The sequence below is a fragment of the Dryobates pubescens genome, chromosome 17 (genome assembly GCF_014839835.1).
Source record: "Dryobates pubescens isolate bDryPub1 chromosome 17, bDryPub1.pri, whole genome shotgun sequence".
In the NCBI taxonomy this organism is placed as follows: Eukaryota; Metazoa; Chordata; class Aves; order Piciformes; family Picidae; genus Dryobates; species Dryobates pubescens.
This window is the reverse complement of record NC_071628.1, coordinates 13,656,715-13,678,918: the sequence shown is the minus strand read 5'-3', so window position 1 is coordinate 13,678,918 and position 22,204 is coordinate 13,656,715. Positions and strand designations below refer to the sequence as shown.

At 37.5% G+C, this 22,204-nt stretch overlaps 1 protein-coding gene and 1 long non-coding RNA gene across 4 annotated transcripts in view; one reads left to right on the top strand and one right to left on the bottom strand.

The window, feature by feature from the left end:
* DMXL2 (Dmx like 2) overlaps nucleotides 1-22,204 on the bottom strand; it is a 55,812-nt gene that overhangs the window by 21,782 nt on the left and 11,826 nt on the right. For all 3 annotated transcript variants that reach the window (XM_054169050.1, XM_054169049.1, XM_054169051.1), the window contains exons 3-22: nucleotides 20,907-20,978; nucleotides 20,284-20,362; nucleotides 18,701-18,857; nucleotides 17,559-17,625; nucleotides 16,775-16,953; nucleotides 16,043-16,223; nucleotides 15,003-15,177; nucleotides 14,074-14,307; nucleotides 12,826-13,103; nucleotides 11,954-12,641; nucleotides 11,033-11,154; nucleotides 10,080-10,169; nucleotides 8,742-8,859; nucleotides 6,846-6,965; nucleotides 6,203-6,430; nucleotides 3,807-5,486; nucleotides 3,441-3,551; nucleotides 2,470-2,639; nucleotides 1,114-1,211; nucleotides 786-951 (exon numbers count right to left, since the gene is read on the bottom strand). In XM_054169050.1, coding sequence (XP_054025025.1) covers nucleotides 786-951; nucleotides 1,114-1,211; nucleotides 2,470-2,639; nucleotides 3,441-3,551; nucleotides 3,807-5,486; nucleotides 6,203-6,430; nucleotides 6,846-6,965; nucleotides 8,742-8,859; nucleotides 10,080-10,169; nucleotides 11,033-11,154; nucleotides 11,954-12,641; nucleotides 12,826-13,103; nucleotides 14,074-14,307; nucleotides 15,003-15,177; nucleotides 16,043-16,223; nucleotides 16,775-16,953; nucleotides 17,559-17,625; nucleotides 18,701-18,857; nucleotides 20,284-20,362; nucleotides 20,907-20,978 — 5,013 coding nt within the window. The remainder of the gene's footprint in view (nucleotides 1-785; nucleotides 952-1,113; nucleotides 1,212-2,469; nucleotides 2,640-3,440; nucleotides 3,552-3,806; nucleotides 5,487-6,202; nucleotides 6,431-6,845; nucleotides 6,966-8,741; nucleotides 8,860-10,079; nucleotides 10,170-11,032; nucleotides 11,155-11,953; nucleotides 12,642-12,825; nucleotides 13,104-14,073; nucleotides 14,308-15,002; nucleotides 15,178-16,042; nucleotides 16,224-16,774; nucleotides 16,954-17,558; nucleotides 17,626-18,700; nucleotides 18,858-20,283; nucleotides 20,363-20,906; nucleotides 20,979-22,204) is intronic.
* On the top strand, nucleotides 1,433-5,223 carry LOC128898024 (uncharacterized). The gene is made up of 6 exons (XR_008462665.1): nucleotides 1,433-1,769; nucleotides 3,055-3,119; nucleotides 3,404-3,541; nucleotides 3,838-3,963; nucleotides 4,104-4,252; nucleotides 5,110-5,223. It is a non-coding gene; the product is annotated as an uncharacterized LOC128898024 (long non-coding RNA).

Sequence of the window (22,204 nt, the reverse complement as noted above, 5' to 3'; positions counted from 1 at the left end):
AATAATTTTCAGATCAAAAATGTGGTACATGATACATATCTAAGTAACATATTTTCTTCCATGTTTGGAAAGAGGAGTACCTTCTTCTGCTTCAGGGATTATGACATGCATAGGAATACGTTAGCATGTCAATTTAATATGGCAGAAATAAAGACCTTTATTCTACCTAGCAGAATAAATGTTAACTTCTAACTTCAATGTTAATACATGTTCTTAACACTGCAAAATTACATTGCTGAAGAATAATCTTCACGTTCTCAGCTACAGACAAACAAACTGCATAAACAGGCAGGATAACTAAAGGGTAAATAACTATTCCCATTCTCCTGAGAGGTTATCAACCTTCTTACAGTTTTCACCTCCCTTGTGGCAGGGAGGATCACAGCTCCAATAAAAAGGCATCCTAGAGCTGCTTCAAAAGAGAACTTGGATTTTTTAGTTAAAGGTGTTAACAATAGGTCATACAGAATAGCTGGAGGCTGAACAGAGTGCTATGACTTAGCTACACTGATCAAACGATGAAGTTTCTCTAGAAGGGTCATGACTTCTATTCCCAAGACTGCTTCCACTGAGGTCTGATGCATCTGAACAATTATTCTGTCTTTCAGATCAGCTTCCAAGCTGCTTTTCCCAGTAGCGTGGAGGTAAATGGTATGTCTGCAGGGCACAAGGGGGTCATGTATGGACACTCCATACCCTTTGTCAAAACCTCAAGCAGAGAACAGCTCGTAGGGATGCAGCTATATAGATTAATTTAGAAACTGAAATTTCTCAAAAGTGGATACCTCTATAGCATCTTTCAGTGAACCTGCCAACAAGAAAAATGCAGCTGATTGTTCAAATCGTTGTTTTCCCAATAAAGCAAAAGCATTTTTTAGAGCAGCTTTGCGCCATCTATCTTCACTGAAGTTATGGCTGAAAAAAGCAGTCATCTTTTCATCATGCTGAGACCTGCATAAAGAAATACAACATAAACAACTACTTATTATACAGCATTAGCATACAATCACTGGAACAACATCACTTTAAATTAAGCTGTAATCTTGGAAGAGTTCTGCTTTTCATTCCTGGTTCAATTAAGATTTCATCGAACTTCCAGTTACTAGAACTCACCTAAACAGACCCCACACCACTGCCTTTTTCTTCATAGCAAGGTAAAAAAGTGCAGCATCTAAGGCATCATTGTTCCTCTGGAATGAAGCTTTTGCAACCTGCAGTAAACAAAACCTCCTATTATTACAGAAAATACACAGCTAAATTATTACTGAAAATAAAAAGATTGTATTTTGTTCCAGGGAGAGTAGTCTAGGTGACTGTATTATTTCTACAAAGCAACAGTCATTTTTGTCAGAATGTTTTATTCCTATATGGCAGCTCTCACTACACTGTAAATATTTTTAGAGTCAGAAAACAAGCACTAACCACTCACAACCACAGTGGGACATTACAAATGTGCAAATAAAAACATTTTAAGGAAAAGTGTTGCAGTATTTCATACTGTCAGTTGAAGTTCTCCTTGCAAGCTATTATTTATAAATACTGAAGCTAATACAAGTACTTCTTTAGTGAACAGTTTTTTGTACAGGACTCCAAGATGTAATTGCATCTGATTTGGTGTTAGGATAATTAAGCTTTGCTCCAGTACTCTTTTGAGCATCCTGTAAGTTTTTTACATGCATTTTTACAACTTGGAAATTTAGTAACTTAGTATTTCTGTTCCACAGACATCTCAGAGATTGCAAGCTACAAGAAAGTTGAAAGTTATTAAAGTAAGGATTTATATCTCATTACTAGCTATGGGAAACAGTTTTAGATACTACCTCAAAAATAATATTACATTTTATCCACTATTTAGACCTCCCATAAGAAAACTCTGCATGCAAATGAGATTTAGTGTTACTTTGGTTTTACATAATGTAGGATCAGATTTCTACAAAACAGCAATTTTGGAACTCTTCAAAAGAGTAGAACTGCATTTATTTGCAGTTCAGGTCACTGCATTCTATAGTATTCCATTAAAAAACTTACAAAAAAGGCCTTTAGTTTTTATTCATATTTTTAGATATATTTATTTCTTAAATAAAACCTACCACTGAAAGGCAAAGCATAATGTCCTGTAAAAGATATACGAGACAGTATATATCTGAAAACAAGTTTCTTCTTAAAAGAAAGTATTTGTTATTAACATACTGCTAAATATGGGGGGTAGGGAGACAAGGGGAGGAAGTGGGGGAAATCAGGTGCTTCCAGAATAGCTTTTCTCTGGGTAGTTGTATTATATCTTACTATTGAATATTGAAATTTGTAAGTCAGGACTGCAACATCAGTTGGCATAGAAAAAACCAACTAGCTGTGCAGTCTTCTGGCTGGGCTGGAGTACAAAGGAAGCTGCTATATCCAAGTTTCTGAGCACACCTGTTAAGGCATACTTAAGAGATGCAACTAGAATTTGTAAGCAATATAAAGTACCTTCTCGATGCACCTTCGGAGTGTGTTGATATTCCTGACCCACCAACCAATACCCATGGCTCTTAATTCAGACCACTGGGGGTCTCCCTTCTGGATAGCAGGAATCATGTTGATCAGCTCCTCCTCAGCCTCAGAATGAAAAGCCCATGCAAAATGGCAAGTAGATACACCTGAACAATAATGTAAGATAATAAAATTCACAAGATTAAGACCTGTTAATAAGTAAGACATGCAAAGTGTGATCTCCAACCCAAGAGTTAGGTAGATGTGAGAGAGACTGTTTCCTTAAACAGGAAGTAGAGCTGCTAAAAGAACTACTGAAATATCTTTTTGCTCACTAGGGATGTCCTCCCCTCAGTGGTCCTTTCATTATTTTCAAGTACCTCACTCATACGTTCTAGAGTTGTATGGTGAAAAATGGAATGAACAATATTCTGTTAATTGCAGAGGCAGACATACAGGTTGGACTTGATGATCCTTGGGGTCTCTTCCAACCTTAGTTATACTGTGACATATTCTGGGACAGAAACCTTTCTGTTTGCTGCTTATGTGGAAACTGCTTTTCTTTCCCGTTTTTCACAACAGCATTTACTGAGACTGAGCAAGATGTAAAAAACCTGTTGTGATGAAAATAAAAGATAATCTTTAAGGTAAGTTAAAACTATGCTCATGTAAAGCAGTATCTTCATTCCTCCAGCAGAAACAATACAATACATACACAATCTGTATGTCACCTGGTTGGGGAACTTATTAATGCCTCAAACTGAATGAGGCAGAATCTTTTTTCTGCTGTAGAGGTATGCTATTTTTGCTATTCACAGCGCATATATGGAAGCTAAAGTAAGCCTCTGCAAGGCCTTAATGGAATGGAAAAAAATTCTAAAATGTGTATGCAGATAATATAAATATAGTCTCATAAATCAAACATAACCAGATTCTGTCAGCTCGAGTAGGTCAAACTAAACCAATACCTTGGTGAAGCAGCTGAACTCGATACAGAGGTGGGAGTGATGTCAGAAGGCAAGTGTGCAAGCGCATAGCCAACAAGTACCGTAAGCCACATTCATCTAAGGTATCTCTTCCTGTAAAACATCAAATACTTTTGAACATGCAGTTGACTACAAAAGGCATATGTACAACTTTACCATATGCAATGTGTGAGGAATATGTTTCTAAAGTTGCTGAGAGCATGAACTACAAGTTACTTATTATGTATGAAACATAGATTTATATGTAAATGCTTTTATTTTTTACTGTATCCAGTCTCAATAACTGATGCTAGCTTTGATGTCTGCTGAAAAGAGTAAGAATGTTAAAACAGTATGTCAGTTACTAACCTGAGTAATTCTTATCTCTGTTCTCATCTAGTTCAGTGCTTGTCATGGCCACTGTGTCTGCCAAAGCTACAAGGAACATCTGCTCCAGCCGAGTGAGGCCTGGTAGACTTGAGTGCATCAGGTGGCTTGAAAGGACACTAGCGTGTTCTCGGCCAAAGTAAGTTGGACCGTATTGTGACAGATTAATAACTTTGGATTTACTCTCCCTCTTTTCAGGCTCAAAATCAATAAAGTCTTCAGTTGTAACAGGCTGAATCTGGAATAGATCTGAGTACTGATCCTCTGTTTTTCTCTTAGCATGATCTTCAGAGCCTTGAGGTATTTTTGAAGTTTCTTCAGAAACATAAGTGGCATCTTGATCTGCAGCAAGCAGCGCGTACAGCGGCAGAGGGGGTATTGAGTCTATCTCTGTATAATCACGAGTACCATCTTTTCCAGCTGTGATGGTATCCTTTGCAGTACTACCACTTACACTAATGGTGCGAGAAAGATGGCGTTTAGGACCAGTTCCTTCTCCAGCTTCTATGTCTTTAACTATTGCAACTTCTCCTGCAATACATTTAACTAAATGTGATAGAATGGCTTTGGCTCGTCGTACTTTACCCAGATCCATAAGTTCTAATAACTGGGTTGGATGATATTGGGGTAAAGTAGGTGAAAGCACATGAGCAGCTTCAAAAAGACCACCATCCTGAATTACAGTTGGCATGCCAAAAACATCATCCACAATACCTGCCCCATCAATTACACTTGTCTTCTTAGCTATCAAGCTTGTTTTGAGTGGATCTTGTGTTGTAGAGTCTTCAGAAGTAAACACATCACTTTCTCCATCACCGAACTTGACAGCATGTTTCCACTGGGCATAAACATGCATTTCACAGTCCATTCCCACTACCAGTATACCATCTCTCACCCAGGACAGAGAAACAGGCAGTGAAGGAGTGCCATCTACAGATGATACCAAATCAATTGATCTAAGCAACACCCACTTTGACTTTATACCTTGTTTTATGCTACCACCTAGTGGTAAAGTAATGACAGCTACTCCCTCCTTGATGCTCGTTTGATCTGTTACAATTCCTGAAAGTCTTCCATACATGAAGATGTTGGCACCAACTCCAACTGTCAATATATGTGAACCATCTTCTTTTGACACCCAGTCCAAATGCACCAGATGCTTGATGCTGGGCACTGAATATTTATCTTTATTCAAAAAAGTATCTGATGTACTGTAAACAAACAGATTACTATCTACACTGACCCTTGAATCAAGCACACTTCCAACCTTAACTAAATCATCCAGATGAATTGTCTGTTCCAAAACCCATTCTGATCCTCCTGTAGACTCACATTCAAGTATACAAACATGCATGGAAAATTCTTTGGAAACAAAACCATTATGCTGCATTGGTTGTTTATATGCTACTGCAAGACGTCCTGTATAAGAACAGCTAACAGCAACCGGCCTTCCTACTATGCTCACTGTACTGCTGTTGTCTTCTCCTTCATCATTCATTAAAGGCCATTTTCTCCAATGATACGTTTCTCTTTCTTCATTTTTGCTGTTTAGGTCTGTCTCTACAGTACATCTCCAGAACCGCACTCTGTTGTCTGAACATGACGTTACTATCAAGTAAGGCGCAAGGCAGACTGGGTATATTGATGAAGAACTCAGGTGACCTGAAGTGAGATCAAACATACTTACTTTTAGAAATATAAAGTAGAAAGCCTACATGAATTAAGTCAGATGTAACAATTTTTTTAATACTGGCAGAGAACTTTACAACCTGGTATTATTTTTCTGATGAAGAGTTGATTAAGGACAAACGTATTATGACTGATAACAGACTTGCAGCTTCAACATTACTAATAATCTGCATTTCAGTTCAGTGTTCAATGCAGGTAAGATGAAACTGAGCTAATTAAGGCAAGAGTTGTTAGAAGAATGGGAGGACTACAAAGCCTTAATCAGATGAGTTTAAGGAAGTTAAGCTTAGGTTCATAGAACCTGCCAAAATGAAACCCAAGAAGGGGAAAAAAAAAAAGATAAAAACACAGAAAGAGAGAAGAAGGTGTAAGTGTGCTGGGTGATAAAAAGCACTGTATACAAAACATGTTAATGCTGGCAGATGAACAAATGGGCACAAAATTTTTATTAATGAACTAGGAGTAAAAATTAAGTTTCCAACTAGTACAGCAGGAAGTTTCAGGAACACCTTTCCTGTGGGGACTTGATAGATGTATGAAAGGGTAATGTGACATGGAGACAATGATTTGAGAGAGCCTCTTCAGTCCTGTGTTCCCTGTATCAAATGTGACAGGCTGAGGGGATGTGGTATGATAAACTAGGAGTTAAATTAGCAGACCAACTGGATAGAACAAGATGTTAAATTTACCTGCTGAAGGAGTTGCTCTTACTACCTCTACACCAACAGGAAGATCCAGAGGTTGGCTATACACAAGTCTGGAGCTCAGAATGAGTTTACTCGCAGTCTGAAGATTCGCAATTGATGAAGATCGTGGAATGGGACTTGTGCCAGGTGATACATCTGGAGAAGAATCCACGGTCTTTTGCTCAGGTACACTAAGCTTATTCTCTGATGAAGTAGCTTCAGTTGGTTTTGCTATACATAAACAAATTTCCAGTCTTAAAAAAAATGGTTATAAGTAAAGACAAGACATGAATAGCCTATAAACAGGTTGTGCTTAAGCTGAACAGAGCATTATATGATGCATGCAGGCTTTTTTTTTTTTTTTTTGGATGCTCTAACTGTTCATTTTAAGGTTCCCAGAACATTCTGAAATCCTGATAGTTTAAAATAAAGAATCTAGTACTTAAGTACATTATTTACCCTATCAACATGTTTTTCATTGCTATCACTATAGAATGCAACCAATGTAAGTAATCTTACTGCTTCTATTGCATTGATAAATTATTCTGAAGACTTTTGACTCTGAGGTTTCTGCTTGACAAAGGTGACACAATTTGTTATAAAAGCTTTATCTTGAATAATAGGATAGAAAATGACAGTCACTCACCTAGACAGGCTTGCACAGATTTGAGATGAAGGTGCCACATCTGAAGAATGGAGCAGCCATTGGTATCTTTTTCAATTACTACTAGGTAGAACTTTTCTGAGAAAGGTGGTGGACGATACCCTGTAATTTAATCATAAAACATTTTCAATACCAGAAGACTGTCTAAAAATTGATACTGAAACCCCCATTTTCCTCTTTGAAATTACTGTATTATAAAACAAAATATTCAAATTGTATCATCAGTAACATTTTCAATCAACATTTTTTTGTGCTCATAGCTATAGAAGAATTAGAGACTAACTTACAGACAACCTGAATATTAGTGGTATATCTAATTCATTAGGTATCTATGCTTTCTCAATCAGTTTGAACTACTGCTCAATTGTAAAGGTTCTTTCCCATCTACCTTTCTTCCTCCTGAAGTTTTAAGCTTACTACCGAATTCCCCAGTTACTTGCTACTGCACTAACTTGGTCAGCTCTCTTCACCTTATCACCTGGAAGAAACCAATGTTGATGCAGAAAATACACTTCTGTTCTATTCTGTATACACTTTGTGTGTAACATATGACAAAGTCAATTTTTCAAAATTACATATAAGTTAAATTGTTTCACTCATATAATCATAGAATCAGCCAGGTTGGAAAAGACCTCAGAGATCATTAAGTCCAACCTATTACTCAATATCTCATGACTAACTAAACCATGGCTTCAAGTGTGATGCCTAATCCTTTTTGAACACCTCCAGGGACAGTGACTCCACCACCTCCCTGGGCAGCACATTCCAATGGCCAATAACTCTTTCTGTGAAGAACTTTCTTCCAAGGGAAGCAGAACAGCCATTACCATGTAAACACAAATTCACACCAGCAACGTGAAACAGCTGTTTTACTGACTTTTGCATTCCCATTAAAAAGGGAACTAGCACATGCCAGGTAGATTTCAGTATTCTTTAAGAACAGTATTCTTTAAGAACCTTATTACTCTCTACAACTACCTGAAGGGAGCTTGTAGACAGGTGGATGATGGTCTCTTCTCCCAGGCAGCCAGTACCAGAACAAGAGGACACAGTCTTAGGCTGCACCAGGGGAGGTTTAGGTTGGATATTAGGAAGAAGTTCTATACAGAGAGAGTGGTTGCCCATTGGAATGGGCTGCCTGGGGAGGTGGTGGAGTCGCCGTCATTGAAGGTGTTCAGGAGGAGACTTGATGGGGTGCATGGTGCCATGGTTTAGTTGATTAGGTGGGTTGGATTGGTTGATGGGTTGGACGTCATGATCTTGAAGGTCTCTTCCAACATGGTTTATTCTATTCTATTCCATTCTATTCTATTCTATTCTATTCTGGTAGCTACTTAATTCATATTCATTATTTTTATGTTCTACCTTAGAATAGAATAGAAAAAAACAGGTTGGAAGAGACCTTTGAGATCATCGAGTCCAACCTATCATCCAACACTATCTAATCAACTAAACCATGGTACCAAGCACCCCATCAAGTCTCTTCCTAAACACCTCCAGCGATGGTGACTCCACCACCTCCCTGGGCAGCCCATTCCAATGGCAAATAACTCTTTCTATGATCTTCTTCCTAACATCCAGCCTAAACCTCCCCTGGTACAGCTTGAGACTGTGTCCTCTTGTTCTGGTGCTGGTTGCCTGGGAGAAGAGACGAACCCCCACCTGGCTACAACCTCCCTTCAGGAAGTTGTAGACAGCAATAAGGCCTCCCCTGAGCCTCCTCTTCTCCAGGCTAAGCAACCCCAGGTCCCTCAGCCTCTCTTCATAGGGCTTGTGCTCCAAACCCCTCACCAGCTTTGTTGCCCTTCTCTGGACATGTTCCAGCAAGTCAACATCTTTCCTAAACTGAGGGCCCCAGAACTGGACACAGTACATCACCTTGTGATGGCTGGAAAAATATCTCGGTTTCCTTCTCTTCCACATCTTCCTTGTGTGGTTTGTATCCCAAAATGAAGTCTTCTTGAAAGACATGAAGCAATTGTGTGTTTGAGCCACACTGAAACATTAAGCAATAGTCATGCTTCCAAAAGAATACAGCAACTTTTTGCACTACTGAAATTCTTTTATAATGTTGAAAATTTTAGCGTGTCAGAAAAACTAACCATTTTGCTCTTATAGTAAGAACAGGATATTCTAGAACCTATTGTTTGTATATTCAAATAATTTCACTGAAATCTACAATTTTAAACAAATTCTGTATTTTTGCCAGTTACTGACAAATGATTTCATATCTGACTGGTTTATACTTCCTTAAGTGTTGGAACACATAAGGGTGGCAAAAATTCTTAGGCTTTTATCTCTTTTCAAGTGGGAAGGCAGGTCTGTGCTGAATTGCTTAGGATCTAAAAACCAGAATAAATTGCAGATTTTCCTTCTCTCAGGTATATCAACAGCTATCTTTCCTGAAATCAACAGAACTGTCTGCAGTACCTCTACCTCTCTACAAAGGAGGTTGATGGCAGTAAAATTCTTTCCTGCAAGAGAGGGAAAATGTGGCCCCCCAAGACAGTGTTGCCAAAGATTTTGTGCTGCAAGACATCATCATTTTCCAGAGAAACACTGAGAGAATTCCCTGTAAAATATTAATACTTAAAAGGTATGTAAACGTATTGACAAAAAGAGAAAGACTTCTTTATGTGTGTCTAAAACATCCAGATGTGTAATTACAAAATGGTAAAATACAGTTTTTACAGGCTTACTAACAGAAAACTGCAGTGAAACACATAGGGTCAAATAACTATGAGTAAGAACAAGGTGTAGTAATACTGCCTCCTCCTTGTTTGAAATTTCTAGCTGTATTAGTTAACAGATAAAATACTATCTTTGGCTATGATTCCTACATTTTGAAAGCGTCAGGATGAGGTTTTAGGATTAGGTTTTTTTTTAAATGTTGTTCATCTTTTAGTTTTCTTTGGAGAGATTGTTATGTTTTTCCCCTTTTAATTACGTTGGCTTGTAAATCAGGCTTTAGTTAAGTTTTTATCAAGATTTATGCTTAGAAAATACCATTACACTCTAACAATGGGTTTTCAGCTCTTTGCAGCTAAAAGGAAGTCTGACTGAAATGTTCAACATATCTCAATGTTCACTAAAACTCAAGATTATGATCATAAAGAAATGTAATCTCTTTTACCTCTTTTCAACAGTTTAGGTAAATTAATAGACTAAGCTATTAAACACCTTTACAAGAGACTCTTAAAGAGTTAATTTATTTACTTTGTTAGTTATTGCATCAAGTTCAATAATGCATCCTGGTCGAGCAGTAGACTGTTGGCTCACAATGTTAAACACCTCCCCAATAAGTTTCTGAAACAGAGGAAAATGAGAAGAGTTAATATACTTTTGTGGCCTAAACCTTCCTCATCAGCATAAAAGGTTTCATGTTGCCATTTTGGCACTCATGAATAATGCATTTACCAAAACATTTGCACAACTGTGAGGCTGTAGCTGTTCACGAGGATAGCACACCAGTTTCTTAAGGAAATTAAATGTTTATTTAAAGATTTATCCATTCACAACATAACTTAATATCTGTGCCACGACAAACACATATATGCTGCTTCACTTTTGTTTAAAGTGAAGTACAGCTTATATATAAACTGAAGGCTATTTATTGGTTCTTGGTGGAACATTCACAGTCATTGCTCCTAGAACTGATTCCTCAGACCAACTGAAATATTGACAAGCTCTGCCTTGCAAAATAGCTTCTAAAATAACAGAAGGGAAAAAACCACTTGTGCTTCTTTATACTGTAACAGTGCAATAGAGTTTACTTAATTAAATGAATTACAAAAAGCATGAAAAATTTTATTACAGAAAAAATAAGATCTAATATTACCCTTAGCAATAACCTGCTGATTCCCTCCTATCTCAATACCTCTGCCCTTCCTCATATATATATGCAACTTGGATGGACACACCTAAGTCTTGATCTTCTATTTTCACCTTCCCCCTAGCTATTCTCTCTTTTGAGATGACAAAGAAGGAATCCTGTTTTACCTTTTCTCACCTGCTACAGGTTGGGGAAACTTGTCAGGGAAACCGTTTCAGTCCAGCAACTCTTAATAGCAATAGTTGCATTTCTGTCTGCTAATGTTTACCGACAACTACAAAGTTGTCTTGATTAGTTCTGTTTTAATACTTTCACACCATTTCTACATAAAACTTACAGATGATTCAGGGTCAGATAATTCATCTAGAAGTTTTCGTGCATCTACAACGGCTTGATAGAGTCTCAAGTTTGTGCCATCAGATGCAACAAAGCAAGCACTAGCAGAGTTGCAGTATGTACCTAAGAGAAAGCACAGAAATCTCACAGCTAAAGGAAAAATGGCAGTCAAATAGCATCAGGCACTTTATTAAAATCCACTTCACAGCATTTGAATGTTTCTAACAATTTTCATAAAGTACTGTAGCAAAAAAGCCTAAGCAAATGTATACATTAAAACAGTGTTATCTGAACTCTGAAATAACTCCCTTTCTGCTAATTCTTGTAGCTGAAACTCTTCATAGAGGTTGAACAATCTAAGCAAAATTCCTGTATGTTCACATTGTTCACACATACAAATACCAGTGTGTAGTACACTTAAGGGAATGCTGCCATTCCTTAGAGAATTATGTTCTCTTCACGGTTCTCCTTCACTAAGAAGGTGCTCAGAAGGGCTAATTCTAGTTCCTCTAGGTCTTCAGAGATGATTCAGAGTAGGAGTCCAGGAGTCCAGCTATATTTGCTGTCGCTTTTTTGCCTTGTTTACTGTCTCTAAGTTTTCAGATAAAATTAACCTCTATGATTACTTCCTTCTATCCTCCAGTCAAAGGGCAGATATAAAGGTGGAAGGAGAAATATTTCTGCAGTAGTAATACATGAAAAACTGTAATGGAGTGGATTTTTTGCTTCTTTGCAGACCAGATTAAATGTTTTGAGGTAGTTTAGCTTTGAATGAAGTAAAAATGCTTACTTTGCATAATATGAGGAAAATGATGAAAATTTAATATAAATGCACTCCCAATACAGCAATAATTTATGTTAATAAAGTAATTCTAGGAGTCACAGTGTTAACTATCTATGGAAACAAGCTAAGTATACTCACCAAGGCAATAGCTGGGGATAAGTGTTGGAAGCCAGGCTACATTAGAGAAAGCGGAGGTGTGCAGAGAGTTAATTCGAGCCAATTCGGATACTCCTCCAGTGTATGATAAAGGTCCTATAGGGTCTACACGCCACAGAATCAGCTCACTATAGATTGCATTTGGGTCATGGAATGTACGGGTTGCTGCGTTTTTAAGTTGCTGCCTAGGAGAACCTTTCATATGTTTAAGGGGATCCATTATTCTGTTTATCCTGTCAGAGTCCCAGGAACTGTCAGGCTCAGGAGTTAACAGAGCATTATGATGAGAAGATGTTAGCAGTAATGGTAAAACAGAATGGCAAGCTAGATCATTGAGATGGAAACGGTGACCACAGTACCTGAATTTATGTGATACAGTCAGCACAGTAGTGAAAGCTGATTTATCAGCAAAAGTAACTGCCCACTGATTTAGAGAGCCATCTATATGTTTGGAAATCATCATTACTATGGGAGAAATTATTGCACTGTCCTGGGCAAGGCTTGGTCCTTTATTTGTTAGAGTGCTATCTGGGAAATCCATTGTCTTCTGATATGCTGCATCACTGTTATCTTTTATAAAGACAGGGCAAGCATACATCATAATATTTTTGCTAAGGGAGCTAGCATCTCCTGATGGAAATGCAACAGGAATCCTAGAAGAAAATGAAACCTAAAGAAAGCAAAAAAAATAAAAATTAGAATATGACATCCCAGCTTAAGTCTGAATAAACATTAGCTGTTTCACAAAAAGTACTTGAAATTATATTCATACTGATGTTCAGATGTAAAAGAAAGGGCACAATGACAGCTGATTAAGATCATAAATACTAGAACAATTTCAAACATACAAATACCTGAACTTGTCGAAAGATGCCTGGAGTGTGTTCATCTAAATATTTCACATGCCACACCAAAAAGGTACCATCAACAGGATGAATGGTAAAAAGCATATCTGGATTTCTGTTCCATTCAGTAAGGAGCAACTCAATTTTCCGATCTAACAAAACTGTTGGAAGAGGCATACGCGGGCCTGCTAGTAGAGATGTTTTGGGGCTTCCCTCTCTTTCACCATCTTCATGTTCTGAAGAGCCTGTACCAGTGCCTGTCTCTGATTCTCTATCTATAGACAAGTCTGCAACAGAAAAGAAACATGCCACTTTACCCATTGCAAATATTTTCCTATCAGTTTCTAGTAAAAAAACCACAGTATTTTTTTAATCTGCTAATAGTACTATCTGATAAGAACATTCCTGCACACTGAGGGTAGAAACGTCTTTCTTTGGTCTGTCTTTAAAAATACGAGGATCTGGCCATTTGCTACTGCTTCTGACTATACAATGGAACTAATAATAAATGTAACAGTAAAAATCCAGACCTTAGAAGTGATGCTCTGCCTAAGATTATTCTGTCAACTATGTAAAAACACACTTTGTATATAATTCTGGTTCCAAATTAATGTGGAGGCTTTTTGTATTTAGAAAGCAACCATGAAATAGATGGTATGTGATAACTGATGAAGTAATACATATTGCATGTTGAGTAAGAATTATCACACACTTAACCACAGCACTGATAGTCTAGATTTTAAGAACCTTATTGGCTTCATCAGCAATATAATGTATTTCTGGATGGATACATTTTCCATCATTAATCTCCAAACATGTCGCCATTCCTTTGTTAACAGATGCAATTGGGACCATGAAGTGATCTAAGGTTTCACATGTAAATCTTACCAGTACTGGAAACAGTGCAGTTACATTAAAATGGAGCTAGGTCCAACCCTTCTTGAAGCTTCCCATAAATTAGTATGTCATTACTGACAATCAGATGGTAAGGTAAATAGAGAGCAGATCCTAGCTCTAATTTGATAGCTCACAAAAGCTACCTCTCTTTTCATGATGTATATTGCTATCGTCTTACAACAGAAAAGTACATAATTGAATGTCATGCTTAAAGCATCCAAAATGTCATCTGTAAATGAAATTAGATCAGTGATAAAATGTTAGCACTTACAATTCTTGTGCTAAATAATTGTATTAATTATTGCATTAATACACTTCAAAATAATTAATGTGCTACATATCTATCACAATATTACTAACCGTGATCTAATTTCATATGTAAGCCTCTCTCTTTTTCTTCCATTTCTTCCTCCTCTTCAACTTCAACATCAAAATCTTGTTCTGTTTGCTGCTCAGAAAGTTTTCTTAGATGCTGCATAAATACTTCAATAGAGGATGTAAAATTAAATTCTTTATTATTCAACCAGTGAACAACGAAGCCTCCATTTCCTTCATCTATATTAAAAGCTGTTCCAGCCAAGACCGACGGAATATCTGTGGACAATTGTAAACAAATAAAAAAGCTATTTATGAGACTATTCTTTTCACATACATATATACAAATACACATACACACAGATTTCTTAATTAAGACATTTAACTTATTTTAAGTAGAACATAATTTGTGCCTGTAAAAATGACATAATTGCATCTGTAGGATACAAATCAAGTTTCTATATGCAATTTTAATTAAAAAAAAAAACCAATTATACTGTGGAGTTCTAATTGCTTAGTTTCATATGTTGCAGTGTTGTCATTTCATGTACATGTTTTAGATAAGGCACACGACTGCTCTTTTCCTTGTTTAAAATATTGTATATTATTCTATAAAATGCAGATAGTTCCCTGCCAAGGAAGAAAAAAATAAATCTGCTGCAGTTTTTTTTTAATTCATTATATATTGTAGGATGTACTCTATTCATCATATGCCACTGACTCTCCAAACCCAACAATCAAACACCAAGCAGACTTGAAATTTTGGTTTCTTTTGCTTTCTGACACGCACAGATGAATTTGATTGCCTTTTTAAAGTGCTGAAGGTATTCAGAATAAATTCAGCCTTGTTTATCTTACAAAGCTCTATGCCAAGCAACAGGCTTCTGAAGCAAGTCTTCCTACATCCTGGTATTCAATTATTATTTCCTTTGTACAAATATATTGTTACAGCTTAGTAAGTAGTTGTACTTCACCTGTATTAGGGTTGATGCTTGCTGCTATGTGGAAGTGCCCAAGGGCATTTGCGTGGTGTGAAATGTGACGCTGAACTTCATGAGTACCCTGGTGATCCGGCAATACATCCGTGTGGGTAACAAGAACTGAAGATCTCCTTTGTCCTTTTCTCATGTTTTTCAAATGGTGAATTGTCTGGTAGAGTTATAAAAAAATAAATAAGTCCTAAAAAACTGTAAGGCAAAAATTCATACTTACATAAAGCCTACAGCTTTTTAACATCCTTCTACATAGAGAAGTGAAGACTAATTTCAACAGTATTTTTTTAATTAGAGCTTAGTCATGTTTACGCACATGAGCTTTGCCTTTGGCCAGAACTGTTCTAACAGCCTTCTGAAAGTTCCTTTGATATCTGCTCTCACAAGACAAAAATACACACTATTTTGTGTAGCATTCATAAACAAGATTACAACAATCTAAAAGCAGTAACCTTTGCAATATAATTTTATAATTGATTATTTTTGTGTAACTGAAAACTGATGAGACCACATGGAGAGCACAAGCATAGCTGGTTCCACTCTCCCTGTCTGGTGATGGTCCTGATATGTGAGAAATAATAACTTGGTCTGATTTTAACAGTTTAGAGCCCAATAATACCTCTGTTTGGAAATGCAATTATCAAATCTAATAAATAAAAACTAAGAGTGTATTTACTGCTCCCACTGTTGTTATAACTACAGACATTCAGACCCAATCAGAAAGACACCATCACTTACTATTCCATATTGAACATTGTGTCTTCCCATCACTATTAGTTAGATACAGAAAAAGTACACTGAGTTTTACAAACATGGAGCTTGGACAGAGAGCAGCAAAGTCTCTGACTTCTTCAGTATTTAGTAATAGAATTCAAAAACTGACAAGAAATAATTCAGTCTGTTTTGTTGTGCTTCTAAGGGCTAGATATTACACATCATTAGAGTTCTACATCCTTCAAATATTTAAGTTCTAAGGATCTGGAAATGAAAAAAAAAATGACAAAACAAGTATTTACTCGTACCTCTAGTGCATGCTGTATTTTGTCCTTTTGCTTTCCAGACTGAGAGGTGGTGCTAATGCTGGAAGTGCTAGTTTCACAGATTTGCTCACCAAGAAGAGTATCTTCTGGTAACAGCGTCTCTGCCCACAGCCGACAGATGCCATCAAGACATGATGTAAGTAATACATTACAGACTAAGCCCCTAATGGTAGACATAGCAAAGTTACTATCCAATGTAGCTACATTAGGATTATACAAATATTCAGTAACTGTTGTTTCATTCACATTTCTGCCACTCCCCGAAAGGTTTTGTATCAGTGGCACAAAAACTGTAATTATGAAACTGCCTCAATTATCTGACTTGCTGAACTACTTGAAGAATGCACATATTTTACTAAACAATGAGAAGTGAAACTGTTTGAACAAAGAATGAAATGTCAGTAGATACAACAAGGTGCAGAAAACAGCTTGCTAAATGCTGATTATTGAAACAATATTTTATTTCCAATGTTATAGCATCATTTGGTTAAGACAGTGCCTTACATGCATGCTTCCTTGCATAACTTGAGATGGCACTGAAGTTTATACCATATATTCGAATAAATCTCATCTCTGATGTGGGATTGTTTTTTTATTTCTTGAAAATATAAGCTGAGAAATCTAAACATGTTCTTACTGGCTTAAGCAGAGCATTAAAAAATTACTTGGCCAAAGGCTTGTTTAGTTTTTATTTGAAAAAGAAACCTTTCGAACCTGGGCATGTACTTGCTGATGTTACGCCATGAGAATCCTGTCACTGCTCGAGGATGTGCCAAATAAACAAAGGAGAAGTTGACAGGCTCTGTGCATTTTTTCTTTTCTTCATTCTCTTGGGGCAGAAGAGACGACTTCCAACCAGTCATAGGATACCAAACTTTTAAGAGGCAGTCATCCTAGGTAAAGCAATTAAAAAAATAAAATCACAGGGTTAACTGGCTATAATTTGAAAAGTCACAAAACAGAAAATCCCAAATAATAAGGAAATTGCTGTTCTGGTATCTTTAATGAAAACTTATCTGTGGCCCATAACTATTTGCAGTTTTTCAGACAACCCATTTCTGAGATCACTTATTTCATTGATGGTCATTCTGGAAATGAGTTACAGGACTGAAGAAATACTCTGCTGGCAACATTCCATTCTGATAAGCAATTGTTCCAGTTCAGTTGCCCCCTCCCCTTCTCTTGGTTGACTATGCATTTTCTGCATAGCACATATGCATGCTTAAATCTCGTGTCCAATTCCCTGCAAAGACAGAAGCCTGAAATAGGCTCCTCACACTACAATATTAAGCTCATTAACAGTCAGTTTCCCCACTGAGACAATTCATGCTAAGTTCCTGTGTAATGCTGTAATGTAACATCTCATATGTAATGCCACAGTATTGCATATGAGATGATAGTTAAACCTAGCTCAGACTGCAATAGAGTGTATGGTCCACGACTATTCTATATTACCAAATGCAAAGCACTTCTATAATTATTCTTTTTTTGTCCTTACCTTCCCAGCTGTTGCAAAGTATTCACCATCAGGTGACCATGCCATCAAATGTACTGATACTGCAGTCCTAAAGAACATGAGAGTGAAGTTTTAAATTGTAAGTATAGTCTATAGACTACTCTACTGTATTATTCCATATGTATTCTATAGCATTATTCATTTAAGTACTACTGTTCATTATTTAAATGAAATATATTAGTATTTTATAGCTGTTGTTTTAAGCATACTTCAGAAACAGCAAAATCATCAAAAGTATTCACTACAATGAAACAAAATATTTGGTATTTCCACACTTTCACAGTACAAGAGCCCATAAAATAGTTCAAGTATGGCAAGTCTAGGCTAGATCCCATATAATCACAGAAGTGAAGTTTCTCCCACCTGCTCCTCTACTCCCAGTGAAGACAAACAGTAGGAAGAAACAAGTGAAGATATTTTAGATAATTTGTGATATCATTTGTCTTTGACTACAGCTTATGGGACAGATGTCTGAAAGAGGATAGCAGCCTACACAATGTTTTGTGGGCACAAAATCTGTAACTGCTTCCAAAAAGTCAGAAGAAAACAGGTTCACAGAATCATAGAATGCTAGGGGTTGGAAGGGACCTCCATAGATCATCAAATCCAATCCCCTGCAAAGAAGGACCACTGAGAGCAGGTAACACAGGAACGTGTCCAGGCAGATTCATAAGACAGCTGCTTCCCAAGTCTGCATATATATATATATATATACACACAAATGGCTGATCATGAAGCACTTCTGTGACACAGACCTCAAATAAAGGATAGAAAGAGTTTCAGGACCCTCCTCCTAAGATTCAGGAAGCAGCTCTCATCTTTATCAGTGTAGCATATCTGCCTGCTGCTGCTCCTCTGTTCAGTCTCATCCAATATCTCAACACTACTTTCAAGGTGAGAAAACGGGGAAAATTTAGACATGCTGTAGTGCAGCACAGTTTGGGTAAGCCCTTGATTAGGTTATCTGGTGATAGGTCACTTGTGGATTAACTTATGTGATCCTCTTTTATTGTATTTTAAGCTGATGTAAATGCACATTTTCAAGTATGGTTTTGGAGAGAAGACAGACTTGATACATGAGGTGGCATTGCCATTTGTCTGCAAATAAAAACCATCTCACTCACTTGCACTGCCAGACACATTTCCAGTCATTTAGAACTGGGAGAACTTTATCATCTTTGATCCGACTGACAGAATCATCATCTTCATCTTCTTCTAGAATGTCACTAGATGGAGGGGCCCACAATTGCAAAAAGTCAGTTGCTGTCAGCAGCCTGTTACCTGGAAGAGAGCAGTATCAAAGCTGTGAAACCGAGATGACGCGTGTTTATTGAAAGATTAAACCTGTCGTCATATTTTGATAATTATTCAACACAGGTTGAAAACTCAACATTAAAAAGTCTCTTTAAAATACAATAGAGTATTCAATCTGTGGTAGGTTGAAATTCCAACCCCCAACATTAAAACTACCACACAATCATGTATTCATAGAATGGTTTAGGTTGGAAGTGACTGTAAAGATCATCTAGTTCCAACCCCCCTGCTATGGGACACCTACTACACCAGGTTGCTCAGGGCCTCATCCAACTTGGTCCTGAACACCTTCAGGGAGGGGGCATCCACAACCTCCCTGAGCAACCTGTTCCAGTGTCTCACCACCCTCACTGTAAAGAACTTCCTATTAATATCCAGTTTCAATCCACCCTCCTCAAGCTTAAAGCTGTTCCCTCATCACTGCAAGCCCTTGTAAGTCATCCCTTCCTGGCTTTCTTGTAGGCCCCCTTCAGGTACTGGAAGGCTGCTCTAAGGTCTCTCTGGAGCCTTCTCTTCTCCAGTCTGAACAGCCCGAACTCTCACAGCCTGTCTCTATAGGATTGGTGCTCCAGCCATCTGATCATCTCTGTGGCCTGCTTCTTGACCTGCTCCAGCAGTTCCACGCCTCTCTTATGCTGGGGGCACCATAACTGGATGTAGTACTCCAGGTGGGGTCTCATGAGAGCAGAGTACAGGGAGAGAATCACCTCTCTTGTTCTGCTGGTCACACTTCTTGTGATGCAGCCCAGGACATAGTTGGCTTTCTGGGCTGCAAGCACACATTACCAGCTCATGTTGAGTTTTTCCATCAACTGACATCCTCAAGTCCTTCTCCTCAAGACCACTCTCAAGCCACTCCTCACCTAGCCTGTATTTGTGCTTGGGATTGCCCTGACCCAGGCACAGAACCTTGCACTTGGCCTTGATGAACTTCATGATATACAGCTCTTCTTATTAAAATACTTTTATAACATTTTTAAAGAAAAAACAAAGTTTTTCTGGTGCTTTCAAACAACCAATCATACTTAGTAAGTAATGTTGCAGATGCTAAATAGCCATTCACATCTCAAAGAAATACACATTGTTAGACATCTTATAGATATCTGTCTGGGCATATTGCTGACTTTAATAGTGATAAAATTATATTTCTATGATTATTAGTTGTAATTTAAGTCAGCAACCTAACACTGGGATTCCCAAACTAAGACCTTGCATAAAAGATTCAAATGCTTGGCAAATGCTAACCGTAGCTCCAGGTTTTACACGACAATGCCCAAGAACAAATCATCTAAACTATCCATGTTTATGCTTTCACTTTATTACAGTAAAAGTGATTTGTGTTCAAATTCTCCTGACTACAAATGTTGAACAAACACTTCAAACTTCACATTACCTTGAGGATCCCAAGCAAGGTTGTAAGACATAGAACTGAGGAAGAATTGCCCAGTTTTAAGCCACTGACACTTTAGTTGCTGTAATTTAAGAACAGTAAAGGATTAATTCTCACTTCAACAACAAAATATGAATATGCCAGTATTTATTTCTTTCTGTATCAAACTGTTATTAAACCTCTTGCAAAAACACTCAGGACCATTCAGGGATGGCAGCATGGATGCAACAAAGACTGTGAAACTTGCTTGAGAACATATTCAATGCTTGAGTGCTCATCCATGGCTGTGCTGTTTAAACAATCCTGGCTCCACGTATACAGGTCTAGGTTGTATTTCTCTATCACAGATCTGACAATCTCTTCAAGCTTCAAAAACAACACTGACTTGTCACCATGTCATTCCAGTATGAGATTCAAGAGCAGACATTGTTATGAACCTATCAGGAGTGCAGTCCCCAGTTTGATTCATGCAGTGGAAGATTCTATCCATCCAAACTTATTATGGCAGTAGATGGTGGAAAACTTCTATCCATTAGTCTTTTGCGTGCCAATGTGATAACTGGCTGACAGACTTTTGCCTCATCTAAGAACCTAAACAGAATTACAGTAATAAAATACATACTTACACAATTTCTTTTGTGAGAATTTATACCAAGTGGTTCAAAAATACAAACAGCATTTCCATATGATGCTGCAATCTGGAAAAAAAAAATTGAAGACTCAAAATGTAAGGTTATGAGATAACTGCAACTGTTCCTTACTATACCAAAATAGCCACAGAATTTCTAGTGCCTCTTATGTGTGACATCATTCAAGAAAAGTGAAATAATGCAACTGCCACTAGTTGTGTTCTAGGTATACTTTCTCAAGGGAGTTGAGAAATACATACTTCTGAACAAATTTTAACTACAAAGAGGGAAAATGTCTTGTTTAGCGAGATAAACACTGTCAATCAGATGTACTATATTCTTCTAGGGTGACTACTGTTAGTGCACACCTGAAACGTGATGCCTTTACTACTTCTGCTCCTGTTCCAATTCACAGCTAATAAATTAATTATTAGTGTGTGAGTATCTGTGTGTTCCCAGATTCCATTTTGTACCACTAAATAATAATTACAAGAAACAGGAGGGAAAGTAATTCTATTCTGAACCACTAAATACATTGAGGGGAAATAAGTCATAAACAGAAAAACTCAAATACTAATACCACTCAACCCCTCATTTTCTTTCACCCACCTATTTCACAGAAACCTCCATACACAAAGTGGTCTTCATTAGGAATTTATCTGGTCATGTTCCTAATCCTCATATGCTTATGAGTGCTTTTGGCTATCTTTACAATTCCTTTTACTTCCTTAAAATATTTTTAAAAGAAAACCTGTGTAATTTCTTCCCAGTCAGGGTCTGGCTTCCTGAGTACAGAAATGTAAAAGTTTCACACTTATTACAAAATCTTATTTCCTCTTTGGGAGGAGCTGAGTTGGGGGAAGGTTTCAACAACACTTCCAAAGAAAAGAACAGACTGAGTTCAGAGTCCTCACTGCAGAACCACTCAGGAGTTCATGGCGAGCTTGCAGGGGCCACCAGTGCAGCTACAATCTCTCTTCCAGTCCTACTGGGACTGCGCTGCTGCAGTGCAGGGGCCTTGCCAGCTAAACCTGCCTGACTCTTGACTGGGGCTTTCTCAATACTGCTACCAGTTTTCAGCTGGCTAGTACTGGTAGGCAGTGATAACTGACAAACAGAATTTGGTCAGTGAGCTACCACAACTCAAAATATATTTTTTTTTCTCAGCAATCTGAACTGTCTCTTTAGCATTGTTTATTGAGCAAAAATCAAACCACACAGCCAGTGAAAGGGCCATGCCATTATGATGGCTCATTCTGTAGCACTTCTAAACACATGCCTAAGCTTTTCTGAAA